Raw genomic sequence first — 13368 nt, 5'->3', positions numbered from 1 at the left:
GGAAGCTCAGGCGGAGGAGGAGAGTTCTGCGCCCGGCAACGGCGTCTCCTTCTCGGGCCACGAGCAGAGCTTCACCTCGCTGCTCGGCTGGGATCCAACATATGACACCAAGGCGATGTAGACCCACGCAGAACTGCTGGGCCCACTGGAGGGAAGGGAGGCACAGTGGGAACCAGAACCAGGACTGAGTGCTTGGTAACACTACCATTTAGGCAACATGGGCCGCAAAAATCAAAACAAAATGAAAGTTCATTGTTGAAACTTTAATAAATGTATTTTTTTTTATCGTGGAGGGACAGCTCTTTGAGTTAGAAGATGTATGAAAAAGGGTCTTTATTGTTATCTGCATATACAAATGATGACATTTTAAGAAGCTGGACCTGACTCATTCGAGGTTAATGCCCTTCAAGTGACTTTTGAAAAATGTATATATAAAAAAAAAGATATTCCTTTGACCAGAACATAACAACTCTATTTCTACATACAGTGGGGGAAATAATTATTTGATCCCTTGCCGATTTTGTAAGTTTGCCCACTGACAAAGAAATGAACGATCTATAATTGTTATGGTAGGTTTATTTTAACATTGAGAGACAGAATATCAAAAAAAAAATCCAGAAAATCACATTATATAAAAGTTATAAATTGATTTGCATTTGATCGAGTGAAATAAGTATTTGATCCCCTAACAAAACATGACTCAGTACTTGGTGGAGAACCGTTGTTGGCAAGCACAGAGGTCAGACGCTTCTTGTAGTTGGTCACCAGGTTTGCGCACATCTCAGGAGGGATTTTGGTCCACTCCTCTTTGCAGATCTTCTCCAAATCCTGAAGGTTTCGAGGCTGTCGCTTGGCAACTCTAAGCTTCAGCTCCCTCCACATGTTTTCTATGGGATTAAGGTCCACTCCATGACCTTAATGTGTTTCTTCTTGAGCCACTCCTTTGTTGCCTTGGCCGTATGTTTTTGGTCATTGTCGTGCTGGAAGACCCATCCACGACCCATTTTCAGTGTCCTGGCTGAGGGAAGGAGGTTGTTGCCCAGGATTTCACGGTACATGGCCCCGTCCATCCTCCCCTGGATGCGGTGAAGTCGTCCTGTCCCCTTAGCAGAGAAACACCCCCAAAGCATAATGTTTCCACCTCCATGCTTGACGGTGGGGATGGTGTTCTTGGGGTTGTAATCAGCATTTCTCTTCCTCCAAACACGGAGTCGAGTTGATGCCAAATAGCTCGATTTTGGTCTCATTTGACCACATTACCTTCTCCCAAGCCTTCTCTGAATAATTCAGGTGTTCTTTGGCAGACTTCAGACGGGCCTGTTCATGTGCCTTCTTGAGCAGGGGGACCTTGCGGACGCTGCAGGATTTTAATCCATTACGGCGTAGTGTGTTACCAATAGTTTTCTTGGTGACTGTGGTCCCAGCTGTCTTGAGATCATTAACAAGTTCCTCCCGTGTAGTTCTGGGCTGATCCCTAACCTTTCTCATGATCATCGATACCCCATGAGGCGAGATCTTGCGTGGAGCCCCAGGCCGAGGGCGATTAATGGTCATTTTGTGTTTCTTCCATTTCCGAATAATCGCACCAACAGTTGTCTCCTTCTCACCAAGCTGCTTGCCGATGGTCTTGTAGCCCATTCCAGCCTTGTGCAGGTCTATAATCTTTTCCCTGACGTCCTTAGACAGCTCTTTGGTCTTGCCCATGGTGGAGAAGTTGGAATCTGATTGATTGATTCTGTGGACAGGTGTCTTTTATACAGGTAATGAATTGAGACAGATGTCTTTCATACAGGTAACAAGTTGAGATTCAGAGTACTTTCTTAAAGTGAAAGGACTAATCTAACCGGTCTGTGGGAGCCAGAATTCTTGCGGGTTGGTAGGGGCTCAAATACTTATTTCACTCAATCAAATGCAAATCAATTTGTAACTTTTATATGATGTGATTTTCTAGATTCTTTTTTTTATATTCTGTCTCCCAATGATAAAATAAACCTACCATAACAATTATAGATCGTTCATTTCTTTGTCAGTGGGCAAACTTACAAAATCGGCAAGGGATCAAATAATTATTTCCCCCACTGTATACATAACATTAACATCATTAACATTATTATGATAAATAAAGACCAGAATTTATTGTGCCATTTCCCTTCTACCGAGGAAAGCCCTTTTTTTTTTTCATTCTTGTTAATGTCCATTACATATTTATCTGGGTTGCTCAAAATTTTAGTAGTTGAATAAATGTACAAATTACATTCATTTAAGCACACAGGGTATGGCCCTAATTTGAACAGTAAGATTTCACATGCCTACAAGCTTGGCATTACCTTTCTCCTAAATGATCACAATGTCTCTGAAAGCATTTATTAGTCAAAAGCTTCAACACAGCTAACAGCACTTTTTAAAATATTCACACTGGTACAATGTGCGTCTACTTCCTTAATTTGTATTCATGCTTTATATATATATATATTCAAATATATGCATCAAATTGAGCTGGAGATCTGATTTAAACCTCTGTTTGGTTTAAAGTTTTAATGAAATCCCCCGTTCCACATGTATTTTATATCACCTGTGTCTATTGGATCAAGAGATTTCCCTCTCTCTCTCCTCCTCTCACCCCACAGTGACGGAGCTGGAAGCAATTTTTGTCGTTTGTTTGGTGTGTGCGTGGGCTGAGAGGTAAAGCTAAACACAGTATGCTGAGGACGAGGGGAGGGGAGGACGCACGGGGAGGGGATAGACCTGTCTGGGAGGATACTGCTATTGAGTTGCAAATGAGCTTGTAATTAGCCCTTACACATTTGCCTGGAGGGAATTAGTGTGTGTGTGCGTGTGTGTGAGAGTGTGTGTGTGTGTGTGTGTGTGTGTGTGTGAGTGTGTGTAATTGTGTGTTTTTTTTAACCCATTTTCCTTAGAATAGGGGTCGACGGTGATAAGCAGATAATACTAATTACTTCTCCTCCCAATTGCTTGTTAATTGTGCTTGGTGTGGATTTATACAGCATGGTAATACCCCCCATTCCACACACACGCACACACACACACACACATTGCATGCACCCCCCGCTTTGCCTGTTGGCAAAATCAACAGGTCATTTTTTTTAAGAAGGAGGCTTCTGCTTAAGCTTCTAATTAATTATGCCAAGTGGGGTTCCACCATCTATAGGTCCGGCCAATGAGGCAGTGTGTGTGCGTGTGTGTGTGTGTGTGTGTGTGTGTGTGTGTGTGTGTGTGTGTGTGTGTGTGTGTGTGTGTGTGTACATTCATTTGTAGTTGCTTAAAAATCTAACATATTCTTCAGTTTGTTGTTGAATTAAAATACAGTTAAACAGTATCCAAAAAACACAAATTCAATGGAACTAAAGTTTTAGATCTTCTGAAAACTATAATTTCTGCACTCTTTATAGTTATTTTTACTTTATGGTGTAACCAGAAGTTTGATTCGATAAAATGTCAATCATTCTTTTGGACAAAGAGCAACATATTCAGCCATTTTCTTCACTTGTTAACCCTGATTAGAAGCTTAAAGCGATGGCAGTATGTATTAGTTGGACTCATGCATTTCATGACCAGGTAAGGTTTCTCCCGTGTCAAATGCTCCTACAAAGCCAACTGAGAATTTCCACATTATTTTGCCTGAATTTGGAGGACAAAAACGCTTCACCCACAGCAGCCCTCAGTGTCTCTTAATCCATTGTGTGCATCAATTGACTCCTGGCAACTCATTAAGTCGGAAAATGTCACATGAGCACGTTGTATTTACCGTGTTTTTTCATCAGGTTGGCTCACTGGTAAACATGGACTACACTATTCATACAATCTGCAGGGTATAAATAACGAAAGCTAGAACTGAACTCTACTGTTGCACGCATATTTACATTCATTTTACCATTTGAGGTCAACTTCCTGGCAATAAACACGAAGAGTCTCTTACCTGATGAGTTGATGAGGAGCACCTGAATGCACCAGTAGTTTTCAGTCTCTTCCATTTGGGGAAAAGGCGTTGGCTCAGTCTGGCCTTCGGATCAGGTGTTCTTTGGGTGATTCACCACCTGAATTAGGACACCGTCACATTAACAAGCAATTTTGGCTTTCCAATTCTAATATCCTGCATACGTTACACTTGAAGGTAAACAAACAGATATCCATCTGCCGGCTGGGTCGGGTTTAAACTTCTTCGAAGTGTAAAAATGAGCATTTTTCATGGCTCATCTTATGCAGTAGTTCAGAGAAACACATGGGATGACTCGCTGTTGCAACATTGGGTTTACCTAAAGACTATTATATGTAGAGATAAAGTGGACATCCAAGTTCTTTCCTTTAAGAATGCCTCTTCAAATTGTTTAAAGCACCATTACTTTGAATAAATCTCTGTTTACGTATTATAATTCTCTTTGGCATTTAAAAGTACAACACTATGTAGATTTTTTGTATCAATTTCAAAATAAAAGTCTGTCCGAAATTGTTGCAGATGAGTATAATAACAGTGGCAGTGAGAGGTGGTGCTATGCTGTCCAAAATACATGGTCAAGGTGATTGGATTTAAATGGCCTTGAAGTTACACCTTTAAGGCACTAATGACAAAAGCATGATCAGTGATGTAAAGACGTATTATTTAACAAAGATATAAAGTATAAGATGTGATACGTACGACGCCCCTCCCTTCTACAAACACATATATAATCGGTTCATCCCATCGACATCTTATCATTCATCCTATTCAAACGGCTTGGCAGCGCTTAAGCAGATTTCGGTTCAGTCTGCTCTCAAAGTGTTAAACAGATTGGGTTTGGGGGGGGGGGGGGGGGGGGGTTGAAGGTGTGTGTGTGTGTGTGTGTGTGTGTAAGTGTGGTGGTGGTCATGGGCGCAAAGTGTCTGAAACTTGGAGGGGTTAGATTAACTGTGAGCATGATCTTCACTGAGCTAATTTCTCCCCTTCTGCGCCAAAAGAGTGTGGCGGACACACACACACACCCACGCACACGCACACACACACACACACACACACACACACACACACACACACACACACACACACACACACACACACACACACACCACACCACACCTAACCCCCTTTGCATTAGCTCACCAATCCCACCTGGTATGTTGATCTAGATTTAGGCTCTAACACGTATCAAATGATTGTCTACTGCGTCTAAAGTAATTCTATACGCCTTCTATACCCCAGACTGATTTGAGGTATAGAAGCGTCCGCCATGACTGCTGCTGGAAGGATTAGTCGACCAGTTGACCGTAAATTAACTTGTGTCAAGTCTAATAATTGATTAATTGCTTAAAGTAACTCATCTAGTACATATTTGCTCATCTCAGCTGCTCAAACATGAGAATTCACTACCTTTCTCTGTCTTATACTATTGTGAATATCTTTGGGTTTTGGAATGTTTTACATTGTTCCAACTTGTGGTAGATTGTAATGTTTTATATATATATATATATATATATATATATATATATATATATATGTCATGAACTAAACAATGAGTATTAATAATTTAACTGTGACACGTAGAATATATGTTAGTTGTATCTCTGACAAAACAAGTTTACAACAAACTTTTCAAGCAACTACTATATAATTCAGTCTTTCTAAAACTGTGGCATTGACAAAATTTCATTAGAGGCAATGAAGCCTCAGTGATAACTGCAATAGTGAGAAAAACTATTTGAGGGTAAAACTGAATTTGTGAACTGAATAAACATTTTTATTGCTTAAATAATAAAAACAATTTGATTTTTTTCATTGCATATACTTTACTACCATTCAGGAAAAAATATAATATGTAGCATCTTCCTGTGTTTCATCAGTAAACATTTAAAAAATATGTATATTTGTTTTCCTGAGAAACACAATTGGTGTATGAGTCTTAAGATGAGGACTTTATGTTTTAATACACTTTTTCAAAAATTAAGAAAGAAAATTGATCAGATTCATTTCATTTTATTTTTAAATTAATTGTTCTCTAATTCTATGTGTGCATTAGTAGATGATCATTTGCTTTTACAATAGATGCATAAAACATTAAAGCACTATGCACTAAAAAAAGTCTGGTATTTAAGATGACACAAACTGTTTTTGTCGAAAGAAATATTTCTATTTTTTGTTTAGTATTGATCTTAACAACAAAACCTAACTATTTGCACAAACAAGTGGGGACTCCTGATGTCCATAGATCAGCCCTTGATGTGTGGCGGGCTCATAGCGGCATTCTAGACAGATTTGTAGTAACTTTTAAGCCACTTCACCTTATTTTAAACCAGATCATCCTTCACCTGACTGCAACCTTTATGCAAAGCCTCATATTCAGTCCAGGGATTAATCTATGTCTGCCTTTAGAGCCGTTTGTTTTAGGCTTTAAATGGAAATGCTAATTTAATATCTGTAACTTAACATTCTCTAGTGACATGTGTATATATTTCCTCTCGGGTATGATGTGCAAATGCAGTGTAACATGTTGTTATTAAAGTTGACAGATGCTGACAGGATCCTTAACCTACTTAATAAGAACATTTTCCTAAGACTGATTAATGAGCTACTGAGATCAGAGGGATTGAACCATGCAGCAGATCATTAATTCCCTGTCCTGGAGTTGCACTGCCATACATCGATGTCTAGGGGCGTGTTCGTTAGGCCTTGTCGTGAGGTCGCTGAGGATGTCTGTTTTAATTACATGGGTATTAGCTGGTCGGGGATCGCAGCTTTGTGTCCCGGCGTGTCCTCTCAGCCAAATGTCCAGCCACATGTGATACAGATTTTCATGACCATGGCCCCAAGATTTAGTGCCTCTACACCACTTTAAAGTTTTCACTCATTTATAAAAGCATTGATAGCCTCGTTTCTTGGCTTCTTGGGTTTGCTTGCTGTCAAAACACCTGAGTGGTGTTCTGCAGCAGTGCAGCCTCTCACTCCACATCTACTCTCCCCTCATCATCATCTCCTCCTCCTCCTCCTCCTCCTCCTCAGGCTGTGCTGCATCTCCACCAGCTCCTGTCATCAAATAACCCTATCCTCTGCTTGTTTGCTCACTGCAGTCATCCCAGCAGTCAATGTATCCTCAGGCTATAAGCCAAACAAGCTGATCAGCCAGTCACCTCTGTACACACTACCCCCCACTAAGAGGCTAATGGCCAGGACGTATAATCCTTCTCAAAACAACTACAGAGATGCTAATTGTATCTAGCTATAAATACAGGTTGACTCCTTGTCCTCTTTCTTTCTTTGGCTCTACTCAGGAAATCTGGAGCCGCAGCAGCAGCCACCGTTGCGCACCAGCTTCCCTGAAACATTCGTCCAGATACCAGGAAAGACTCAGCTACTTAAGAGAGGCAGCAAGTGTCAATAATCTTGCCATCCTCTCCAAAAAAAAAAAAAAAAAAAAAAACCAAAAAAAACGCACGGAGCGTTACGCACGGAGCGTTACGCACGGTTGGATACATCACTTGATGCCCCCTCGCCAACATTTCATAGCTTCTTTGGTGAGCTACTGAGAAGAAGAAAAGAAGAAGAAGAAGAAGAAGAAGAAGAGGAGGAGAAGGAAGAAGCACCTTCCCGAGATGTTCCCGCTGCCGATGTTCACGCCGGACCAGGTCGCTCGGGTGTGTGAGAACCTGGAGGAGACCGGGGACATCGAGCGCCTCGGCAGGTTCCTCTGGTCCCTGCCGGCGGCCGTGCCGGGCTCCGCGGGGGAAGCTCTGAACCGACACGAGTCCGTGATGAGAGCGAGAGCGCTGGTCGCCTTCCACGGTGGGAACTTCGAGGGTCTCTACCAGATCCTCCAGAGCCACCGCTTTACGCGCGAGTCCCACGCCAAGCTCCAGGACCTGTGGCTGGACGCGCACTACCGAGAGGCCGAGAGGCTCCGTGGGCGGCCGCTGGGCCCGGTGGAGAAGTACCGGATCCGCAAGAAGTTCCCCCTGCCCCGCACCATCTGGGACGGGGAGCAGAAGACGCATTGCTTTAAGGTACGCGTTGTTGTGGTGGATCTGGACCCCACATGGCTGCTGCTGCTGACAGGGTGGTGCAGTTTTGACAGTTTTTGGAAACCCCACGTGTTCCCTCAGGCTTTGGGAGAAAATGTGTATTGATCAGGACACTCATAAATAATGGAAATCAATATAAATAATGTTTTTCTCGTGCAAACATTTTCTGAGAACTAGTGGCTCGGTGTAAAAAAAAAAAAAAAAAAAAAAAAAAAAAAAGGTTTGTTGAAAGGCAAACAACAGATATGATGAAGCAAAGTAAGGGAGGAAAAACTCCAATGTATGTATTGAATACTAATATCTGCCTGAAGAGCAGCTCCAGCACATGCACTGTTAGGCCCAAACTAATGCTGCTCATCTTTAAGCTGATCACCATCATATTATAACATGCATTTAGACTATAGGAAAGTGCATCTTAACATTTTAAACTCTCCTCTTAAGGTGCTTTTTAACCTGCTGTATGGAGCAGCCTGCTCTTTGAGCTCTTAAGATGATAATGGTCAGAGCTGAGGTTATCCCTCTGCAAGTGAAGTCTACTAAACTACTTTTAGACATGGTGGACTGTTGCAAGATCAGAAATCTCATATAAATCAGGACATCCATGCTTTGAAACACTTTTAAACTAGTTCAGGCAAAGTGATTGTGGCTCCTAAAGATGACATATTAGTAGTTTAAGCACTGATTCCAGCACAGCTTGTAAAACCATAAGTGGTTACATCATGTTCTTTTTCTTGATTTGTTTTGTCTACCCATATTTGTCTCATATATCTTATACCAACTTTATATGATGTCACACATGTTATTTACCTGTATGTGTTCTTAAACTAAAAGTGTAATTTCAGCATAATTTTCTTCTTGTTTTGTATTCTATGTTCACCGCTGTAACATGCACTGTGTGCACCTGCAAAGGCCAGATTTCTGCAGAGTTCTTTAGAGTTTATTCTTATTTGAATTAGTACATACTTCTTTCAAATATAAAAACACAGTATGAGCGATACTCTATATGAGTAAATGAGCCATCTATCTGCAATCCAGGAGCCAATATAGAAAATCATTGTCATGTTTGACAGCAACATTTTCAGTTACTTGCCTTTAGACTGCCGGTGCAACTGGGGCACCATGTGTATACAGAAATATATGGAAACATTGATTTTTGTGTGTGTGTCTCAGATCATTATTGGCTCTTTTCAAAGCAAATAGATTGTATTTATCATTTGAATTTATGACCATTATGATAATCTGTTACACAAGAAACGAAAGATCTTTAAGGATTCAAAAGTTAAGTTGGGTGTTTGTGTGTGTGACCTCCCTCATGTGGCGGGGTGAAGTATTGTCCATAAGGGTAGTTAATCTTTAATTCCAAACCTCAGGAGGGATAGTCTCCCGACAGCCTAGTAAGCCCCTTAACATGATCCAATTTAGTGGCAATAAATTGTTATCTATACTTCTAATGTAGATTGTAATCATCTACTGTATTCATAAATCCAATTTAATGCAATTATACTGAGCGTCATATGAGAGTGATAAGATTATTGTGGTGTAATAGGATGATATCAAAATACCATATGGTGTCTTTTCAGAGTGTTATTCCCTGCTAATAGAGTGTACTTTGTATTGTCTACTTAACAGGAGATGATATATAACAAAACAAATGAGTGGAAACCTAAATATTCCATGTATTTCTATGTGCTCTCCAGGAAAGAACTCGCAGTTTGTTGAGAGAGTGGTACCTTCAAGACCCGTACCCCAACCCGTCCAGGAAACGCCACTTGGCCCAGGCCACGGGACTCACACCCACACAGGTCGGCAACTGGTTCAAGAACCGCCGCCAGAGAGACCGTGCTGCGTCCGCAAAGAACAGGTATGTCAAGATTAACATATGATGATGTTTCATTAAGACTAAAAATGGGAAAAGAGGAGGATAAATGGGCTCATGGTGACTCGAAAAGTTATAAATAACGTTTTTCTCGTACAAACAATTTCTGAGAACTAGTGGCTCGGTGTAAAAAAAGGTCTGTTAAAAGGCAAACAACAGATATGGTGAGGCAAAGTAAGGGAGAAAAACTCCAATGTATGTATTGAATACTAATATCTGCCTGAAGAGCAGCTCCAGCACATGCACTGTTAGGCCCAAACTAATGCTTCTCATCTCTCCCTCCACCCAGAATGCAGCAGGATTCTTCCCACTTGCCCTCTGGGAGCTCACCTGATGGCTCCCTCCAGGACCGCCGCCATCACCCCCACTTGTTGCCTCCCTCTCCTCGCCACCTGGGCAGCCCGACGGCCAGCGACTGCAGCACGGACGAGCGAAGAGGAACGGGAGCCTCCACCCCAGATATCTCCGTCAGCAGCGACAGCGAGTTCGAGTCTTGAGATGATCAACGCTCTCGTTCCCTGCAGAGGAGGCGAGAGCAGCGTCTATCATCAGACCCCAGATAGAGACACTTGAACTGACTGAGGTGCTCTCGTTGGGAGGAGGATGGGGCCACTGGATGTGGCTGTGAGCGGACATTGTGAGGCAATGATATGCAAAAACAACATGCACTTAAAACAAAAGCACCATGGCACATTACTTGGACTGTTAAATTAACTAGTTTACTGCTGATCATGGTGTTTAGATATTGTAAGTAATAATATTTCAAGTTTTGATACTGGTTTCAGTCAATATTTTTGGATAGATCAACTTCTAATAGTCATTATTTAAGCTAACTCATTTGTATGGAAATTGTGAGGACACAATGAACAATGCCTTGAGTAGGCTTTAATATATGTCACTACATTTACATGCACATTAATAACTTTATTATCTTCAGACTAAAGCAATATGCTAACGATCATGCAAACAATATAATTGGCATATTTTAAACATTAAACTACCTATTAGCAAAGGCATCACCTAGAATTAAGCTCCATCATTAAACTTATGTGAGATGTGGGTGTTAATGAAGTTGAAGCAAATCAACATGAAAAAGAGACAGTTTGAAAAATCTCCAAAGTTGGCCCTATTAAGAAAATTGTCAACTTTAGCCATCTTGTTATTCAGAGTAATCAAGTTATTATGTGCATGTAGTGACGGACTAATTAAACACATTTCACTGCCTTAAAAAGGAACTAAGGGCATCACTTTTTATAATGCAAAAAACAAACCATAGCATAAGTTTGGACAGACTCTATGTAACTAATGATGCAAATGTGCTGCTTAAAATACAAACCATTTTGTTACCAGCTTTGTTTTACCTGTTCACTCCTCTTTTGGTTACTGTTTGAAATATGTAGGGTTTTTTTTGTAAACGCTCCTGAGCTGCTCTGATGAATTCCTGCAGGAGCTGAAACAGAAAAGTCGAGACAGCGAGAATGTAAAGCACTAATAACCGGTCTTAACTCAATGTGCCTATTACATTTGAGAACACTGAGACCTATTGGGTTACGATTGTGTCCTTGTGTCGGAAAGACACACTCAAAGGCCTGTTTGCTGTCTTTCTTACAACCATCATTTCTCATAACACATTACTGCAATGAAAATATGTATTTTGTAAATGTTTTATGTAAATAAATGAACCTATTTTTATCCAAAGTTATACTGACTCACTGTATTTATGACTTCAACACTGTGTTAATACAGTACAGCAATGATGTGTGACAAGACTCAAATTAAGGGGCACATACAGTCCATTCAGTTCACTTTAACCGGAGTGTCCCTTAAATTGGCTTCATGAACACCGATGATAGAAATCAAAAGTCCAACATGAATTAATCCAACAATCCAGTAGAAATGTTTCATATTTTACGAATATAAGCTTATTTGGGAACGCCAAATGCCAACCAAAATTTTGAAAATGTAATTACATTGATTTACATTTTACTTGAAAAGTTATATTTTTAAGATTTTGATATAGGGTGTAAATTCTAACAGTATGAAATTGCAAAGGTTGTTGATCACGTTGTCATCAAGTCCATTTAACGTAAGGGACAACTAAAAGGGAACGCACTCTGTGCTAATTAATTTCTGAATAAAGCCCTGAACTTAAATGTACATTTAATAAGTTAAACAGAGACAAAAGCAGAGCTACATGACAATATACTCTAATTACAGACATGATGCCACCTGTGGTAATGTGCATAACAAGCTCACACATTAACTACATTCACATATTAGCATGCAAGCAAACTACTTTTACATCCAGCAGACACAGAGCAACATTGGTAATTCAGTTTTTAGCCAGCACCAAATGGATATAAGTCCAATATTGACCCTCATTTTGGCTGAATTTAGTTTCCAGGGGGAAATATCATGGTTCTTTAGCTGCTAAATGCTCCACTATGTTCACTAGTTAGCGTTAGCATAACTTGGCTGTTGTTGGGTAAAGTTTGGTAGAACAAAGTGGTTTTATCAGAGCTTTTCACAGACAAGACTTAAGCGCTAGTTTAGTTCTTCTATAATCACGCATTCAATGTTACACTAACTTTCAAGTCACTTTTATCTTTTGTATAATATAAAATTCACACAAAACAAACACTCACCAATCTTTTAAGGACATTCCCAGGTTCCACAAATAGTCTTCTACCCAGTTTAAACAAAAACATATTATTTCTGCTGCACAATTTAGAGTATTTTTACCTTTTCAGGAGTTGCAACTGTTTCCTAAACCAAACAAAGATGGCGGCCGGAAGTAGCCAGAAAGTAGCCTTCAATGATAAAAGTTTCAATTCAATAATTTGAAATAACAATGATAAATTAAATTTTAAAATCATTAATTCATATGAAATATATAAATAAACAAAACAAGATAAAATATAGTGATTAGTTTTATAATTTCATCACATCATAATAAAATAAAATACACATATATATTTCCATACAATTTTGTTGCTGTTCTACTATTTAGCCTATAGGCTACTTTTCTCAAGGAAGAAAAAACTTTTAACCAAAAACAGTGGAAAATTTTTATCTTAAAAAAGACACATACATTTGATAGTATAATAAGATTAATACAAGTATTATCATTTTCAGTGTTATATAATTACAATAAACAGAAGTATATAAATGTGTCAATAGAATTGGACAGAGTATGGACAATTTACATAATTAATGGAGCAAATGTACTTTTTTTGTTGTTGCAAAATGAGCCGGGTAGGGAAATGACAACTTTAAAAAGGATTAGTCTCCTTCAAAAAGTCACCTGTTTCCCTTAAAAAAGTGTAGGTCCTCCCCCTTTTTCCTGATCACAGAAAAATGGGTGTCCACACATTCAGCAATCCCGCCCCCGCTAGAAGGAGTAGCTGGAAGACTGCTTACCTGTCAGTTGTAGCCACTGCTAAATTCATGCATGCATTATAGTCTAGGATTTGTCATTTGTTAGTTAG

General features: G+C 39.9%; 1 protein-coding gene across 1 annotated transcript; it reads left to right on the top strand.

Moving 5' to 3' along the window:
- Positions 1-7578: 7578 nt before the first annotated feature.
- On the top strand, positions 7579-10377 carry six7 (SIX homeobox 7). The gene is made up of 3 exons (XM_054602041.1): positions 7579-7986; positions 9702-9865; positions 10170-10377. The coding sequence occupies exons 1-3, from the start codon at positions 7579-7581 to the stop codon at positions 10375-10377; spliced, it is 780 nt and encodes a 259-aa protein (XP_054458016.1).
- Positions 10378-13368: the final 2991 nt, after the last annotated feature.

Source organism: Anoplopoma fimbria, chromosome 7 (genome assembly GCF_027596085.1).
Source record: "Anoplopoma fimbria isolate UVic2021 breed Golden Eagle Sablefish chromosome 7, Afim_UVic_2022, whole genome shotgun sequence".
Taxonomy (NCBI): Eukaryota; Metazoa; Chordata; class Actinopteri; order Perciformes; family Anoplopomatidae; genus Anoplopoma; species Anoplopoma fimbria.
This window is presented reverse-complemented; position numbering and strand designations above follow the sequence as displayed.

Excerpts from the sequence above, each read along its gene's own strand:
- six7 (XM_054602041.1), top strand. The coding sequence starts at position 7,579 with ATGTTCCCGCTGCCGATGTTCACGCCGGACCAGGTCGCTCGGGTGTGT. Across the intron at positions 7,987-9,701 it reads AGAAGACGCATTGCTTTAAG|GAAAGAACTCGCAGTTTGTT; the intron begins GTACGCGTTGTT and ends TGTGCTCTCCAG. Across the intron at positions 9,866-10,169 it reads GCTGCGTCCGCAAAGAACAG|AATGCAGCAGGATTCTTCCC; the intron begins GTATGTCAAGAT and ends CCCTCCACCCAG.